General features: G+C 37.2%; 1 protein-coding gene across 1 annotated transcript; it reads left to right on the forward strand.

Annotated features, from left to right (window-relative positions):
- Positions 1–4078: 4078 nt before the first annotated feature.
- Positions 4079–9899, forward strand: galr2b (galanin receptor 2b). The gene is made up of 2 exons (XM_062438942.1): positions 4079–4452; positions 7895–9899. Exons 1-2 carry the CDS (start codon positions 4079–4081, stop codon positions 8655–8657), a joined length of 1137 nt encoding a protein of 378 aa, XP_062294926.1. The 3' UTR covers positions 8658–9899.
- The last annotated feature ends 8497 nt before the right edge of the window (positions 9900–18396 follow it).

An 18396-nucleotide genomic window follows, 5' to 3' on the forward strand; every position in this document is an offset into this window, starting at 1 on the left:
ATAAATTGGGGAATGTTTTTACTGTAGTCACATCTAAAGACACCTGAAATTGAAATCCTAAAGGTAAATGTGGAAAGAGCTGATGTGATTCAATTGTTTGAAGAATTTTGCTGTGATTGAGTACTTCACTTGCTGCTACATATTTTAACAGGTTCATAAAGACAGTAATATAGGATGTCCCAGACTTCCATAGTGACGTACTCACCTGGTTCAATGTTGTAAACCTGATGCATGACAGACATTACCCACTATTTAAAACTATGACAGTGTGTACACTGACAATATTGTTTTTCTGTTTCCCCTTTGAATTGATTGACTAAATCGAATCGTGCTCCCTCTTAGTAGAAAACAATTTCACTCACTACACGGTACTAACAAGCCATGTTAAAGATGAACGTAAATGCAAAGGTCACTGCCTCATTTACAGGGGGGATGATTTGGGTACATGTGCAGACTCCTAAGAGTGACAATCAATGTTGCATAAAGGTTATTTTGTCAGTGAACCCCCTCATTATGCACTGATTGTGAATAGATTGCCAAGCACTGCAGCCTCCCTCCATACCTTTGCACTGCAATCCTTTTCTGCAGTGAAGAGTGAACATTAAAGTGAATGTGGAGGAGGAGTCCTCACTAGGGGGAGAGGGGTTGGGTGGAAGGGGTGGAGGCGGAGAAAGAGTAAGATAGCAGCAACACAGGCAGATAGCGATATACTCTGGAAGAACAGAGGCTTCAGTGGGTAGAGTATGAGCATCTTAACAGAGCAGGTCTGCCGGGAGTGTTCCTAATCGGAGCAGTGTGCTGAAGCTTTGGATACTGTCCACTCATCATCATCCCGGTAGGTTTATCATATTGTATCTACCTCATCTGTATGCTGATTCTGCTGTTCGTGCAGAATTGAATTATTTGAGTTGCTCTATAGATTATCTGCCATTCAAATGAATGATGTACAACAAGCAATTTTCTTTTTAAACATTTGATTACAGAATGCAGAAATGTTGAAGCTGTTTGGCTGATATTCAAAGTTTGGATGTTCATCTTCCCCTGACATCAGACAGAGAAATAATTAATATCATGTATCTTATTCCAGCTTGGTTGCTTGTTGATAAAGATGCCAACTATTGTGGTGTAATTTGTTGTTTTATCTATGCCTCATCATTTTTTCATATGTGGAAACCTCTCCTCTCCTCTTAACATTTAGATGTATTCCCGTGGAGTCTGGTTCAGGCTGAGCTACATCCCCATCAGACCTCGTCCTACTCCTCCCTTTGGCTCTGCTGTTTTCATTACTCATTATTTCGTTTCCAAAAAATTCTAATTATGCTCACATCCATCACACCACGCTCAGCCAAAGTCTGTAAATTCCTCAACCTGACAGGTCCTGAATGCTCTATTACCAGCTCATTAAGCTCCTGTGTGCCAGTCCCTGTTTTCTATGATCCTCCCTGAGACTCTCACACATGTTCAGCGCTGGCTGATCTTAGCCCTGGTATCCCACTGCAGTCGGAAATTTCATTTCAGTCTGAGTTGTCTTCCCTGGTGGAAATAAAGAGAAATCAGCCACAACATAAAAGAGACTATTGAAATCAGGCATGGAATGAGCTTTGAGTAGAATTCCTCTGCAGCATCCAGCAAATCTAACCCTGACTAGATAAAGAAATAAGAAAATGTTCCAGTGTCTACAATCTACATTTATTATGACTCATTTATTTGCCTTTGACTGTGATCAGTATATCCTCCTCATTTTACTCTTAATCATGTTTCTGATTATTCTGATAGACCGGCAGCAGAATAGTTTGATACCCGAATGTTGTTGAAAGTTGAATAATATTTAATAGTTCATTTTAAGCCTGTTATTGCAGAGATTTGAGGAATGGAAGCAATGAAAAAATCAGTTTTTATCATCTACATTTATAGCATTTCATTTCCCTGTGATTTTGCTTTTAAAAAGACAGCAATCTTTATCAGTTCTGGAGAAACAAATGCCAAAATGAGTTCTGATCCCTCTCTATTTACATGTAGCTTTGTTGTAGTCTGAGCTTCTTATTGTTGCAATATTATTTCAGCTCCATTAATTTTTAAAAGGGATCACATTTTTACCGCCATAGATATGGGGCATTAATTCATCATGCTGTGTATCTTTTATATGAAATCCCCATCTGTTAATTCAGGTAGAATAATAAGCAACCTTTATGCATCTTCAGTTCAGACCAAGATGATTTTTTTCTTTAGGGTGATTCCATTCATGACTGGAAATTGCAAGACATATTCTAAGGTGGCAATCATGAGGATAACAGTTTTTAAAGAGTTTTTTTCTACATAAAAAGGCTCCTAGAAAAGTGCAATTTCTAAATGCACTCCACTATTTGAAGGTTTCTTCCATTTCTATCAACACAGGAGACTGCCAATTTAAGAGCCATCAGTGAACATGTGTCTTTGAAGTCTACATGACAGAGAAATGAGAATTGCCTCTTTGTTCAGGAATCGACATGAAGAGCTGATTAAAATGCACTTGAACCCTGATATGCTGTGTCTGCTTCCAGCTGCCCATCATTATCTTTGGTACTCTAAAGGATCTGAATGGCTGTTGACCTGCAAACTGACCTCATTGTGAAGACACCTGCACATTACAATCTCCAGAAATTACCAGTTCAGACTCTAAGCATATTTTTCCAATCCAATCCAACTGATCAACCCTAACTCATATAAATTACATGGATGTGAAATTTGTATCATAAATACCATAAAAATCAATAAACAAGGTTTCATGGTAGCAATGGTTTTGCACATATCCTTTTTTGTCTTTTTTATTTTTATCAAGACAGGATGAAATTCCATGGAGATTCAATAACTCTTGACTAACATCATATGGATGTATCATCAGAAACAGCAAGGGAAATAACCAAAGACAATGATTTGCAGACCCAGCTGCTCATTTTATGCCGTTAAACATTTTAATCCATAATTGAAGTCTTTGATAAATGGATGGGATTAAATTAAATGTTTGGAGACATCATGCTGCTTTGTGTATCTCCCTGCTGTGACTCATCAACTTCACCACAAAGAACAGCTCTTTACTTTGAAACCCCAATTTTGTCCCACTCATAATCCAACATCATGATAATTTTACAAAAAAGACCCAAGAGTGCATGTCAATGTCATTGTTGATATCACTTAATGAAACAATAATAGATTAAAAACACTAATATGAGTCACAGATTGACAGAGATAAATCACTGCTGTCAGACTCACTATGAATAGATGATCACTTAAGATGTTTTCTGGGCTGAAAGCAAAAGTCTCTCAGCAGAGATAGACTTCTGCTCTTTTCATTTTCGATCGAGTGACTCTGACAAGACAACGGCACTCAGACAGCTCTCAGTTTAAGACACAGTTCCATGGATTAGGGAGGAGAGGAGGTGAAGCAGCTCCTGTGATTGGTTTGGTCCACTTACCTGAAAATCTCCTGGGTTATATTTGAAGCCAACAAATCCTTGCAGTGTATTAAGTGACTAAATGACAGCAGAGCGGAGCGCTTTATCTTTACTTTAAAGGTGACCCCGTCAAAAGAACAAAAAATAATATCATGTTAAACATTTCAACTTAAGTTGACAATGAAAGTTTTGAAGTCACAATGCATTTCAGGAGCTTTATAACTGTAGATGTACTGCACTTCAACATTATTTGTAATTAAACACAAAAAACAGTCTCAGAACACCTGACAAAACGTCACCAGCCAGTTAAAAACTCATTCTTGCCTTATTAGTATGTATGGTGTGACTCAACAGGGGATTAATTGGATAAAGAAATCTTCTGGTGCATGCAGGCTTGTCAACCTTTCAAAGTAATTTGAGAAGTTGTGAAGACTAACTTGTCATTAAACCCTGTCTGGGTGAGCTTCTTTGTCATCGTGTCAATACTGACCACCGGTGCATGAGCCTTGTCGTCAAGTGAATAAGACTGGATTGGGAAATGTGGTTTCATAACACTGCTGGTTTTAGACAGTTGATGTGATTTAGGACAAGTTAAAACATCTAAACCCTTATGAATCATTATTATTTTCTTGTTCCAGACTCGCAAAATGTCTGATTTTGAGGATTTCAGCAAGCCAGGAGGGCAGATGAACGTGTCTGAAAGCTACCAGCTGAACCCAACCAGTGTGATTGTGTCGGTGGTCTTTTCACTCATTTTCCTGCTGGGCACCATCGGCAACAGCCTGGTGCTTGCTGTGCTGCTGCGGAGTGGACAGGTTGGATATAACACAACCAATCTGTTCATACTCAACCTGAGTGTGGCCGACTTCTTCTTCATCATCTTCTGCGTTCCCTTCCAAGCAACCATCTATTCTCTGGAGGGCTGGGTGTTCGGCTCCTTTATGTGCAAAGTGGTCCACTTCTTCATTAACCTCACCATGTACGCCAGCAGCTTCACGCTGGCTGCTGTGTCTGTTGACAGGTAAGTTATTAACTTTTGTGAGCTCCAGAGGAAAACACATTTGTTTATGCACACACACATGGTTATTACATTATATTATACAACACAGAAATTACCTATAATTTTGTTGTTTTTTCAATTTAACATATGTGACATTCAAAACACCCCAATTACATTTCAAATTACACTCACATAAGCAGTGGAGATGATTGGTGTGGTTAGCTCTGCTTATCAAGAAGGCCACATTTCCCATAAAGTCCTCAGCTTCATGTTGCCAAAGATTGTCACTACTCATCATCTTGTTTGTGTTTGACTTTATTTCACTTCCACCATTTACTATCATGAGAGAAACATGAGTATCATGATTGTTTTCATAATTACAAATCAAATTACTAATTCATGCTCTCATATAAGTACTTAGTGTATTAAACCTTTTTAGTAATTCCTACCTTAAAACTCAATAATTGGTTCCCTTTAATTAATATTGCATGTCTATGAATTGCAAAATTTTCTTCTCAAATTACTTAATGAATTCCTTCAGTGAAGAACTGTAAGTTATCACCCTTTATTCCATTTGTCTTTGTATTTCTAGACTTTATTTTAAACCTGGACTGAGATAGATGGATATTCTTTAGATTCTGGCTGTTAATCACAATGTTGTCTTTTCTCCGTCTTCCAAATATAAGTAAATGATAACAGGTTGTTTCTGCAGTGCTGCATTACTTTGTAAAAGCTCAGTTTCAAGGTTCTGGAGCAGCCATCCTCCTTAGGAGAGAAGAGAGAGAGAACAAACTCATCAAAGATTTAGTCATTCGAGGGCACAAATTATTAATTCAACAGAATGAATTAAAACGTTCAAGGGCATGAGTCACTAAAATGAGAGAGCGAAATAGTACATTGGGCGCACAAACTAGTAATTTAATGCTTTGTAATTTGAGTGCACAAAATATTAATTTGAGGGAGGAATTTTGTTTGCACTAGATGCTTTCCTGATGCATTAGAACTCAAAGACCTTACAGAGACCCTCAATCTGTAATTGAATATCTTATAAGAGAGTAATGTATTATTCTGAGCTGAAAATTATATCCCTCACAGGGTAAGCTCTAAGTTGTTGGGCAACATTATCAGCTCAGTCAATATGGACGGACTCAGTGTGCAGCTGCCCTCTGCAGCAGACACCCTTTGCACACACTGGCTATGTTTACACTGTAGAGGGTTCAATAGATTTTCAGCTTGCCAGCCAGACGTATCTTCCTCAGACTGGAAAAGAGCAGGAACATCTGACTTGTGAGGTTAATGAATTTCTATCGTTTTCCTCCACCAGTTCCTCTGTAACAAGGGGAAAAAAAGGGAGAAAAAAAGCAGCAGCTTACACTTTAGACCAGGAATCCCCAGCAGGTATTAAATCACAGCTCAGCCTGAATGAACAGCAGCACACACATCCACTCTTTTAATGGAAGGTATTTGCCGCTGCACTGTGTTACCCAGGGGTGGTAAGCACAGTTTACACACATTTACTGTGATTTTATGCCTGAGAAAATGATTCCATATAAAACAAAACAATTTACAGTTATTGCTCTTAATCAGTGAATTAATTGGCACTTGCAGTTTAAAACCTATACTTGATATCTGGAGCATGAATAAAGTAACAGTACTAAAAAAACCTGTACAGTAGATGATCATCAGTAATGCAGTCTAATACCAAAAATAATTTCTAGCATCTGTGTATGATAGTGTATATGTTGAGGCTGAAGTTATGCATAACATGGCAGTTCATGTTTTCTTGAATATAGTAGTATAAGTGTATGTATCTCTGCAAATAGCTGCAACAGCACCTGTGTAGAGCCAGTACATGGTGAAGTAAGTGACTTGTTTTGTCCAGGAAGCTGAAATTTAGTCATGGATTGACTTCATAGGAAATGTGGTGATTCAGCTGTAACTCCAACAGATGTTTCCAGGTCTGCTGTTCTGCTCTTTAATTGGTTTCTCATTCAGCAACACATCATTTAGTCGCAACAACAACACAAAAAGTGAAGCATCTTGTCAGACATTCACAGCCTGTCCAAAAGCTGGCACTTTCTTGTAAATCTGACAATTTCAGCTAAGCTTACAGAGCAATAACTCAGTACTTCTTCCAAGACACTGAGCTTCCATGTGACAAGTAGGTCAAGATATCTGCTTTATCCTTTCATGTGAATGCAAGTGTCTTTGGCCCTATTTCAGCAAGGTTTCAAGGGCTGTTTCTTCTGTTTTTGTAGATCTGGCTCAAGTGTGCTGGACACAGGGATGGAGAGGAAATGGATTAGCAGCTTTGCTCTTAAGCAGGAGAGGCTGCAGTAGCTTGAAAATTCCTTGTGAACATTAGCTCATAAAACATAATAGATACTCATAAATACAGCTTTACATGTGCACAGATGGACAATGCAAGTGATGATGGGACATTATTATGTGAAAAGAAGAGTAGTGAAAGAGATTCATGCCATAAAAATATTAGGAAAACATTATTTAAACCTCTTCTTCATGACAACACATGGTGTGTGGATTTGTGCTATCACCGCCTACCTGTTCAGCAGCATCAAAAGCACAGCAGTAGGCACAGTCACATTATCTGCCATTGTCATGGTTTAACAAGCAATGCATGCAAGATGAGATCCTATTGAAAACTTTTATTTAAAAATGCCCTTTGTGGATTTTATGGATATTTTTGACATGTCTCTAAAGGCTTTTTTAGACAGCAATACCCACATCCAGCTCTCTCAGTATGAGCCATGATGCTTTTAATGGCAAGCGTGGAGGTGGCAGCATCCTTCATGGAGAGTAGATGCTCCTCTCACATAATCAAATTATTGGCGGTTACCAAAAAGCAACTGTCATGAACTCTGCACCCATGCATCACTATATTTGGGTTGGATTTCAGTGTAGATGAGTTCAGAGAGGAGACACTTACTGGAATATCTTTCAGCCAATCACAATGTGCAGGCAGGACTGTTACATTAACTTGCAGGAGGGATATTTTATTACTATTAGGTTAAGAGTAGGTAAGAGCGACCCGAGAATCCACTTTAAACCAGATAAAACCATCCCCTGCCTCCCACCCCCTAAAAAAAGAAAAGAAAAAATCATTTTTAGTTGGATAGAATTTTCCAAAGAATACTGCTAATTTTCTCTGTAATTTACTTAATTTTTGTCATTCTGTCAGACATCAACAAGACAACAGGTGTTTTTTTGAGGCTTTACAGGAAATTGGAGCCTTTTCTTTCTCCATCAGCCTACAATTACAACACCTGCAGCCTGGACTAAACAATAGCAGTAATTTTTTGTTAACTTTTAATTAAACATACATTTCTATTTTAAATATCATACAATACCACACTGTCTCAGCAAGTCCATTAATTTTCTTACTTCATGTGGTTTCAATAACATTTAGTAATTCAGTGTAATTATTATTTTTTTGTCTTTGCAGGTATTTGGCCATTCGTTACCCGCTACGCTCCAGAGAGCTAAGAACCCCTTGTAACGCAGTGGTTGCCATGGTGATCATCTGGGGTCTTTCCCTGGTCTTTGCGGGTCCTTATCTGAGCTACTACGACCTGATTGATTATGCCAATAGTACTGTGTGTATCCCCGGCTGGGAGGCGCAGAACCGCAAAGTGCTGGACACGTGCACCTTCCTGTTCGGCTACGTCATCCCTGTGCTGATTGTGAGCCTCTCGTACACTCGGACAATCAAATATCTGTGGACGGCTGTTGACCCTCTGGATGGCATGTCAGAATCCAAGAGGGCTAAACGCAAAGTCACCAAAATGATCATCATTGTCACTGTGCTTTTCTGCATATGCTGGCTACCGTATCATGTCGTGATCTTGTGCTACCTGTATGGAGACTTCCCTTTCAATCAGACCACGTATGCCTTCAGGATCCTTTCTCACTGCATGGCCTACGCCAACTCCTGTGTCAACCCCATTGTGTACGCTCTGGTGTCCAAGCACTTTCGCAAAGGCTTCAAGAAAGTGTTTAGCTGCATCCTCAGTAAAAAAGGGAGAAATAAGGTCCATGTAGTTCATGTTGCCAACACTGTGCCTGGATTTGAAGCAGGCTCTACGGAGGTGTCACAGATGAACGAGGAGAACTTACGACAGAATGAATGCGAAATGATTAACAGGCCAATTGCAGAGCCAAGAGAAGCCACAGTGACATTGAATTTGCCCTTTCAACGGCAGACTTAACAAATGATTATTTGCTGACAAGCACAGTTAGGATTGCCTTATGGAAAAGACACTGCTGTTATTATTTTACAAAATGTGTTTAATGATATTCATACTTTTGGTGGCAAACAGTAATATTGTGTACACAATGAGTCCACTAACAAATCTTCAATCACTATCTTGCTTAGATATTCAACAAGTCTGAAAGGTTTTTCAGTATTTATGAAAAGTGAAAAACTATCAGTATTTCCTGTTTCCACCATTTGCCTTAACCATGGCTTGCACTGTGGCTTTTTTTCCCCTTTTTCTTTTGGCAGTATTTGAGTATCCACATACAGCACTTTTAAAGGGGCCAACATTTTCAGTGCATATGTATTTGGGTCTCTGATGTGCCTACTAACACAAGTGTAAAATAAGACAAACAAGTCAGTTTGGTGTGGTCTTGGGATTAAACAAGCCATTCAGATTTGATGCCCCTTCTTACATCACTTGGATATTCAGTGAAATTGTACTGTCCTCCATCCATGCTTCTACCTGAGTCTCCACCCACTAAATTGTCTGAGTTCCACCATGTTTCTCTCGCAAGTGCCAGCCAGGACGCAGCTAAATCAAACTACTATACTACTACCATTATTGCTAGGCCTACATAAAGGACAATCCTCAAAAACTCTAATGAATTAGATTTGAAAACATGTAAATACTCAAAGTAATTAAGTAAACTTAAATCATTGTTGGTGGACATACTTGATATGCACCACCTCAATGGTACAGATAGTAAAACATAAGACGATATTTTTACCTGTGGAAAAATTAAGACAATGACTGAATTCTTTCCTTTTGAAAGTATATCACCTGGTTACTTCAATATTGTTACAACCTAACTTGTCTGGGCTGCAGTATATGACAGGAAATAGACATAAGATCAAGATCTAACATGAGACTAAGCTAGTTTGGTGTCGCTAGCTAAGGGAGGCATAACTAAGCTATCATTGCTAATGGTTTAGCTGGCTCATACAGACATTTGCACACCTTGTTTTCCCGATTCAGCATGAGAGGACGTTTTTATGCATAGTAACCCCATCAATTGAAGAATTTACAGCCTCTTATTCTCAGCCAATAAGATACAAGTATTTCCATGTTTTTTCCTGTAAACCCTCTCTGATTAGTCATACTGCTGTTTTCTTTAGTGACAAACCAGTATAAAGTGGAGAATTATTTGGGGCTACAGCCCTGAATGACAAGGCAAGGCAATGCATATTGGTGAATAAAGACAAATACTCCCACAGTCAAAGTTGTGCCAATATCATGAATAAACACGAATGATGCTTTGGTCAAACTCGCACAAGTAACGCAAGGCATTTGGTGTGTTTGCTGCACCACTCATTAGCACCACTACATTTTCTTTAGTAGCTATATTCTTGTGCACCGCTCAACTGTTGCCATGGTAGCCAGCACACACCACAGAAGAGGAGGGTGAGGTTGGCTCTCAAAACCGGCCTTTCGGAACAGGGCTGTTTAGGCAAGATGAGAAGGCTGCTGTGATACTTGATCCTTGTGGTATTTTGATCAAAGCATGTCCGAAACATTTTATTAAGACCCCAGGGAACTGAGTTAACTTGTGGAAAAAGAGGTGCAATATGACCCCTTTAAGCAGCAGAGAATGTGTCTCATGATGTTACAGAATGTCCTTTTTTTCCTTTTTTAAATGGTCCGAAAAATGTTTAAAGAAATGTCAAGATGTGGTGACTGTGGAGAGAAGTCTTTGTAAGTCAGTGGTATTTGCTCTTCGTTATACTTCAAACAGGCTTTGATGAAGATATGGGGTCATTTCTGCTCATGCACATAATTTAGATGAAAAGTACAGAATATCTTCTACACGACTCCAGAACATTTCAGTCATTAGCAGTATTTCCATCAACACATTTGACTGGTTTCTTCAAAGTTTGACTACCTTTTTAAAGACCAGCTCTCATTAAGGTAACTGTTTCCCAATACTTTTTCTGTTTCTGAACTGAAGCTTGACATCCTTTGGTCAGTTTTTCTTATATCTTGCATGCAGATGCTGTTTCATCTTGTCAAGATATTACCGTTATATTTGAATTAAATATGTTATGATGTGACTTTTCAGAAACACTTTCAGAAAATTGCATGACAAACATGATATTCAGTTATATTAAAGTTTTATACCAGCATTTTATAAGTCTTAACATTTGGATTGGACTACAAAACATGCAAGAATCAGGTGTCAAGAGGACTAAATTGAGTAAGAAGAGATGTTTATTACAATTTAATAATAATAACAACTAACAGTTCTATATGTAGAAGACTTAAGTCTTTTTGGACCCCACTTAAAAATGTGACTTATTTCTTGCTTTACTTATTACGTATTTTGCAATGATTATATTCATGGCATGTTTCTTTGGTGTAAAGTATTATATATTTAAATGAATGTGTTTATCAATGAGTACACTTACGCAGTTAAGAGTTGTGTATTTTAAAGTGTGTGTATTTTTTGTATTTAAAAATGTAAAAGCTGTGAAATGATAATCATCAATTTACATGATTTATATACTTTCTTTCTCCAAATGAAAATAGATCCTCAGTATCTCTCTCTCTGTTTCACTGTAAGCTTGCGTCCTACCTCAGAGCTGTAAAATGAAAAAAAAAAAAATTGCCTCTTGCATTCTGTTCAAATTGTGTAAGATGCAATTTTTCCCTTGAACGACTGATTCATTTGTCCTTTGCACCGACCAATTTTCCTCAAATGTGTTTACTGTGATTTTGTCCTTTGCATCTATATACTGAAGCGTCTCTCTGTTCGTTCTGTTCCATCATGTAGTATTCAAAAGTAATGGACTGTAGATTTTAAAGGGGACCTATAATGCTGTAGCTCTACATTATATTTTTATTTTTTAGACTCCACTAGAGTAGCTTTTCATGATTCGTAGTTTAAAAAAACCCAACAAAAACCCCTCCTTCTTTACCTTCACTGACTCTTATGCAGCCCCTCAATTCAGCCTCTCTCTCTCCAACAGGCCGGTTTAGCTCCTGTCTCTTTAAGGCCCCTCTCTCAATGAGCCCACTCTGTTCTGATTGGCCAGGGGCAGCAGTGTCAGAGTTGTGTTAAGTTTCCGCCGATGCAAACCCAACTTTTCCTGCTTTACTGCTTCAAATTAAAAGCTTTTAAATGACTGAATAACGGTCTTTTTTCAGCGGATCAGTTAGAAATAATGCAAGGAGGAATAGTACAAGCAGAAACAGCCACAGTGATGTTAGCAGAGCAGAGTGGTGAACTTGCATGCTGTGCGTAGAGCAGATGACCATATAAAGAAATCCGTCACAAGTCAACATCAGCTAAGGATGAAAATAGATTAAAATGTTGGAAACTGAGCATTCAGAGTAGTCCGGTGCTTTTTGCTCACAGGGATTACTTCTACATAGGTTTACCTCAATTTTTTACTTCTTTTCCTACTTTTAACATTAACATCTGACATTATAACATTATATACATGAAAATAAGGAAAAAGCATAATAGGTCTCCTTTAAGAATATATACATATATAATTAAATAAATATTTATCAAAATGTTTTAGAACACAATGTGCTATATTTAAATGACCAAATAAAATATTTTTTGCTGTGAGTTTTTAGTGTACTTTTACTCAATATAAACTCTGCATAATGAGGACTTAAAACATCAACTCCTGCATCAAAACTGTAAACTCTAAACAGGTGAGTGGATATCTTTACATTACTACCTCGCATTTTTATTTGGATTGGTTAGTTTAAAGTAAAAGCCATCTATCAATATTTGTCAATCCCCAATCTCTGCTGTACCGAGTTAAGGATTTGCAGGGGGTGATTATGCCACAGCGTAGACACCACATATCAACTCTGTGCATATTGTTATTCACATACATTGATTCCATGGGTGTTGACTGACTGACATGTTCTGTATCAATGTGTATTCCTATCTTTTTGAACAATTGGACACCTGACAGACTAACAGGATGGGAAATAAACATCAATTGTCTCCTTGCTGCAGATTTGCTTGCTGCATTTATTCTACCACACGTTGTTAGCTGCTGTTTACTCCTGGAGACTTAGTGATGGTATTATTGAGCACAACAGAGCACAGCAGCTCCCCAAGAGACCACTACTTCTCTGGGAGGTGAGAGCGAAGCAAGAGCTTTAATGCTGCACATAAAAGAAGACACTAATGAATAATTAAGCTTTTGTTGTCAAGAAAGAACCACGTTAAATTAGCATCATGTAATGATGTTCAAACTTTTCAACAAAGTTGTTCTTTTAAAGCCAACTTCTGTCCACGCAGCAGGGGAAAAGGAAGAGGAAGTGGATCAATAACCTCTAATGCTGTCAAAACAAAGATGCAATAACCAAACTACACACAGTAGATGAAGCAGCTTTTGCAGCTTCGGTTGTATACTGTACATGTATTGGATGACCTGAGATCTAGTTTATAAGTGATAAGTATGTCAGAGGTGTAAAGTGGACCAAGACAATGTTGAACTTCTGTTGTAAAGATGTAGTTGCCATACATTTGGTACTTTAATGGAAGGGCAGATAAAGGGACAGTACAATAATATCTATCAATCTGCTAAAAATAAAGAGCAGCATCAGGAATAAGCATCATTCATTAGTGGAGGATAATTTCAGACAGCACATTTCCACCATTGTGTGAAGTACCACTGGAATAATTATACATATTTTAGAGGTTAATGAATAGGTTAGTGAGTTAACGCATAAAAAAAGCATTTTCCTTTGAAGTAATATTTTAAACTTCAATTATTCTTATTCTGAAACGACCCACAGTGGTTGATGCTCAGGTAATAATATTCATTTTAAGGGGGTCATCCAGCAGGATCAATAAAGACCGTGCAAAAAAGAAGAAATAAATTGTTGCTTATGGGTACAGTGCAAACACAGAGGTACACCAGCTAAATATATCTGACAGAAAAAAGAAATTCAGTTACAATCACAAGTAATTATCATGTAAACTTAACAAGCTTTTTTCCTTCTCATCATTAAATAACAATTTTGGCATCTTGGTACAACATAAACTTGTATAATTATTTGTTAAAATGTCAGGACTCTGGTATCCCTCTCAATTATGTCATCTCTGCCATCAGCATATAATTAACATCATTAGCAATTTTCATTTAGTAATTACAACTGCAATCCAGTGATGGAAAGTAACCAAGTATATTCACTCAAGTGCTGTACTTGAGTACAATTGTGTGGTACTTGTACTTTACATTCCATTGTTTTGCTGCTTTATACTTCCACTTCACTACATTTCAGAGTTAAATGTTGTACTATCTGCTCCACTACATTTATCTGACAGCTTACTTTTCAGATGTGGCACAATGGATAATATAATAAGGTTTTAAAATAGAACTCATTGTTAAAGATGAAACCAGTGGTTTACAACCTTTTTGGGCTTTTCCATCTTACATAAAGCAGTGTGTAGTTGCAGTCATACTTCAGATGTCTATGCGTTGTTAACAGCTCCACCAAATAGTGATTTTCCTCGTCTACACTTCTCACATGGTTTCATTTCAATAATGTTTAATTGATCTGATATATCACCAAAAATCAAATAAAAAAAAATTCTGTCTCAGAACTTTGTTTTTCCTTATTTCATCTCCCATGAATCATTTCACCACCCCTAGATTTATCTGGAGACTCCCTTAAGAGGGGCCTGACCCTTGGTTGGGAAACACCGGACTAAACTGGCTATGTATATAAAGTAGTGTAAGCTAGCTCCACCTCCAGCAGCTACAACTGTAACATGCTGCTCTAACACTGATGCTTCAGTATGAAATAATCTAATAATGTCATATATAATAATATATCAGTCAGAGGGACAAACCACTAATTGTACAGCAATACTACATCAGGCTGTTAATACTTTGTACTTTACTCAAGTAGGATTTTCCATGCAGAACTTTTATTTGTAATGAAGTATTTTTATATTGCTGTATTGTTACTCTGAAGTAAAGGATCTGAGTACTCTTCCACCACTGCTGCAATCAAAAGTAAAGTTAATGCAATATTCTACATACTACAATATTCCAATAGAGACTAATAGTGGCATCTTGTTGTTGGTTCACAGAAGCATGTAATGACCAAATTTCACATAGAGCTCTCTTATATTGCAGTCAGTTAGGAGATAAAGAACCAGACCTCAAACAGAGGTGTTTGTTTTTGCTGAATTTATACATTTTATTTAAGAATCTTAGCTAATTAGCAAAATTGCAAAATCATATTTGTCACACAAAACAAGGCTTATAATAAATGTCCATTCAAGATCAAAGTGTGACCGTGCTTCACAATCTCAACATAATTACTCACTATTACTGTGATTATGACCACTTTAGCTTTTCCTAGATCAGACAGCAGATGACACATTGTTCAGCACCAACATCTCCATTATCAGAAGTTAAATGTACCACTGCAAAGAGAACAAAGCTTTAACTGAAAACTCACATCTTACACCTAAATGACTAAAAATATGAAAAGATTGGGTGTCTTTTTTTCTTCTTCTCAACTATTAATGCTTTATGTAATGTGGTTGCAGAAATGATAAATGTCACACTGGACATGATTGCAGGAAATTTGTATTACGTCATTCACAACCTTGGCAGGGTCTCTTTTAGAGCTATGGTTGCTCTGGAAACCACTATTACAATTTATCTTCTTTAAGTCATGTTGCAGACAGTTTTTCAGCTGCAGTTTTTTCTGAAAAAAAGTTTAAAATGGGCCAATGAAGAACACTTGTTTAGCAAGTATAATTGTGGTTGATGCTGCAAGTCTGCAATTACATTAAGGCTACACAGACACAAACATCTGGCTAAAAATAGATTTAAGGACGATGTGAGAAGTGGAACAAGGCAGGAGGTGGAAGGCTTGAGCTGTGGCAAGAGATACAGTATCATGCTCCTCAGGACTGACTCATTCTGCCTTAGGGGGAAATAAGCTTTCTTATTTATTTTATTATTTATCTCAATGATCATTTTACTTAATGTGAATTATTTTGTTACTGAGAATGGTTGAAAATGCATCATGTTAGCAGAGGTGAAGATTAGATGAGAGACTGTCAACCTACAGCTGCCCAAAGACAAAGAAAAACTGATCATCTAAGCTCATGAGGACAATAGGAAAAAACTTGAGAAAAGCAATTCCAACACAAATGGCCTCTGTTTTGTGGATGGAAGTGATCGATTTATTAGACAGAGTGAGGGGAGGAGTTGAAATTGGTGCATTCTTGTTGCCTTTGGGTTATTTATAATATCTAAAGTCTCTCAATTCCTTTAATCCTACTATGAAAACCTTTGACCAAATTATTCAAAGCCATGTGCTATATTAAATATGTTTTGAAATATATAGAAAATACTCTACTTTGAATAATAATTTGAGTCTAAAATGTTCTTTCCACAAATAAAAGTCAATTTTTCTTGTTAAAATTCTTTAAATGACACCAAATATTTTACACTTTAAGTTTTGAACAAGCTTTCTCCTACTTCACTGAAAAGTCAGTTCTCAGTGTTTGTGCACTGGAGGCTTCAGGTTTCCACATCACACCAGGATTGGCACCAAACCAGGTGTGATGTCACAAATTATGCAGATACACGCCTGAAAACTCACATTTTCATTCAGCACAGAGAATGATGATGAATGTGATAAAAGCCTTCTCATGTCAAACTTGACATGTGTACATTATTCTGCACAGTGAAGCTTTGAACATCAATTATTCCAGATGGGTTTGGTTGAAACTAAGGCAACACTAAAGATACGGAAACCAACAGAACACTACTAGAAATAACAGTGTATGAGATAAGATATAGAAAGATATGACATGATCAAATGAATGAAAAGATGTATCAGCAAATTCATCAATAGATTCAGGTGTAAATTTGAGTGAAGAATATGTATATGTATATCTCAGATATGTGCATCAACATCGTCCATGTGTGAATCCTCAAAAGCAAAAATATTAAAGCCAATTGTGCTATAAAAAAAGAAAGAAAGAAAGAAAGAAAGAAAAGTTCATGCCATATAAATAAAACAATGGATACATTTTAATTATCAATTAGTGCATATTTGTGCACCACGTGCCAAATGTGTCTCACAAAGCAATTTTCTCAGTTATCATTTCACACACACACATTTGCACTACGGGGGTTGAAACTGAGTTTCAGGTGGATACCATAGCAACTGAAAATGGAGCAAGCAGGCAGCAGAGAGTTTGGTCAGAGGGAGGAACACTGAGGAAAACACAGAGGGAGGACGGAGACAATGATGACGCCAACAGCAATACATGCTGGGGAGGGCTCTGTTGTCATTCCTCCTGTTCAAACTGGTTGTGATGGGGACAAAATTCATCAGTCCTAGTGTTGTGCAAACATGACAAAACATACAAACAAAAAATGTATTCCAAAGTTTATCTGAAGCTTTAATGAGGCTTCAACTGTACCATATCTTCCCAAGTCTTTTTAGTGCAACATTCCTTCTTTGTATTTCACTGTTAAGCTGCATAAAGCTCTCTTAGTTTAGAGGGATTGTAACAAAAAGAGGGAATTTTGTACATTATACTAACTCGGACAAATGAAGCCCCGTATTAACTTCAGTTAAATCTTTGAATACATTTTCTACACAGAACAAGGACTGTGGATTTTCTGCCTCTTCACTTATGTTAAAAGTGGATTAAGAAGGGATGTTTGAGGGGCCAGTATGAACAAGAGGAACAAAAAAAACCTGACTATTGTTTTAAGGCAAAAAAAATGTGAACTTATCCTTTAATGTTTGAAGAACTGTCACAGTGTTAAAAAAAAGAGTTAAATTCTGTCACTGCAGATGTACATTTCTCATGTATGTATCTGTTTGTTAAGGCAATCATTGACCATGTTTATTTTTTCACATTTTATTAATACACAGTAATTAAGAAAATAATCCATCCATAAAGCATTTTGCCATTTCATGTTTATGTGCAATTTGATGATGTTATTAGAAGAATGTATTGCTAAAATCCCCAGATTTTATTGAATTATCATGTATAGCTGTTATTATGTGACTTCATTGTGACATTTTGTGCAGACTACAATATGCAGAGTGGCAATTTCATCACTTTCTCCAGCAGGTTTGACAGGAAACTGACCTAATCTTACTCAAACACTATAAAATGTATAAATATCTTGTTTTTACACATCTGTGTAGATCTCTGAACTAGCCTCTTGTTGTTGTTTTTTTGCTGTTGATTTTTTTTTCTCCATCATTTTCTGAGCATTAGAGCAACATCTACCCCGTTGACTCACTCAACTGAGGTTACACACATTGCCTGTGACGCAACAGAAAAGGTGAGTGAAACGAATTGGGTTTACATGCAGGTTGCAAATAGATTTTAACAGTAACACACAGAAACAACAGGTGTCAGGAATAAGTCATACAGAGTCATTGAAAGGTGTGAAGCAGTTGTGTCAAACACCTGCAGTGCTTCTGTACATTTATTTCCACTGCTTCTGTAGAGACTCAAGTATATCAAGTATAAAGATTTTAATTTTGCTTTAAAACTATAGAATTAGTGATTATTTCTTTGATTTAATTCCAGTGCTTTAAGGGACTAACTGAGCAGCAAAAAGGTACTTTTTATTCACTAATCTTAAACTGGGTAATCAATAATTAGTTCAATATGAGCCTGAGGGTTGAGGATGTGATGGGCATGTTGATGAGGGAGCATGAC

Source organism: Scomber scombrus, chromosome 18 (genome assembly GCF_963691925.1).
Source record: "Scomber scombrus chromosome 18, fScoSco1.1, whole genome shotgun sequence".
Lineage (NCBI taxonomy): Eukaryota > Metazoa > Chordata > Actinopteri > Scombriformes > Scombridae > Scomber > Scomber scombrus.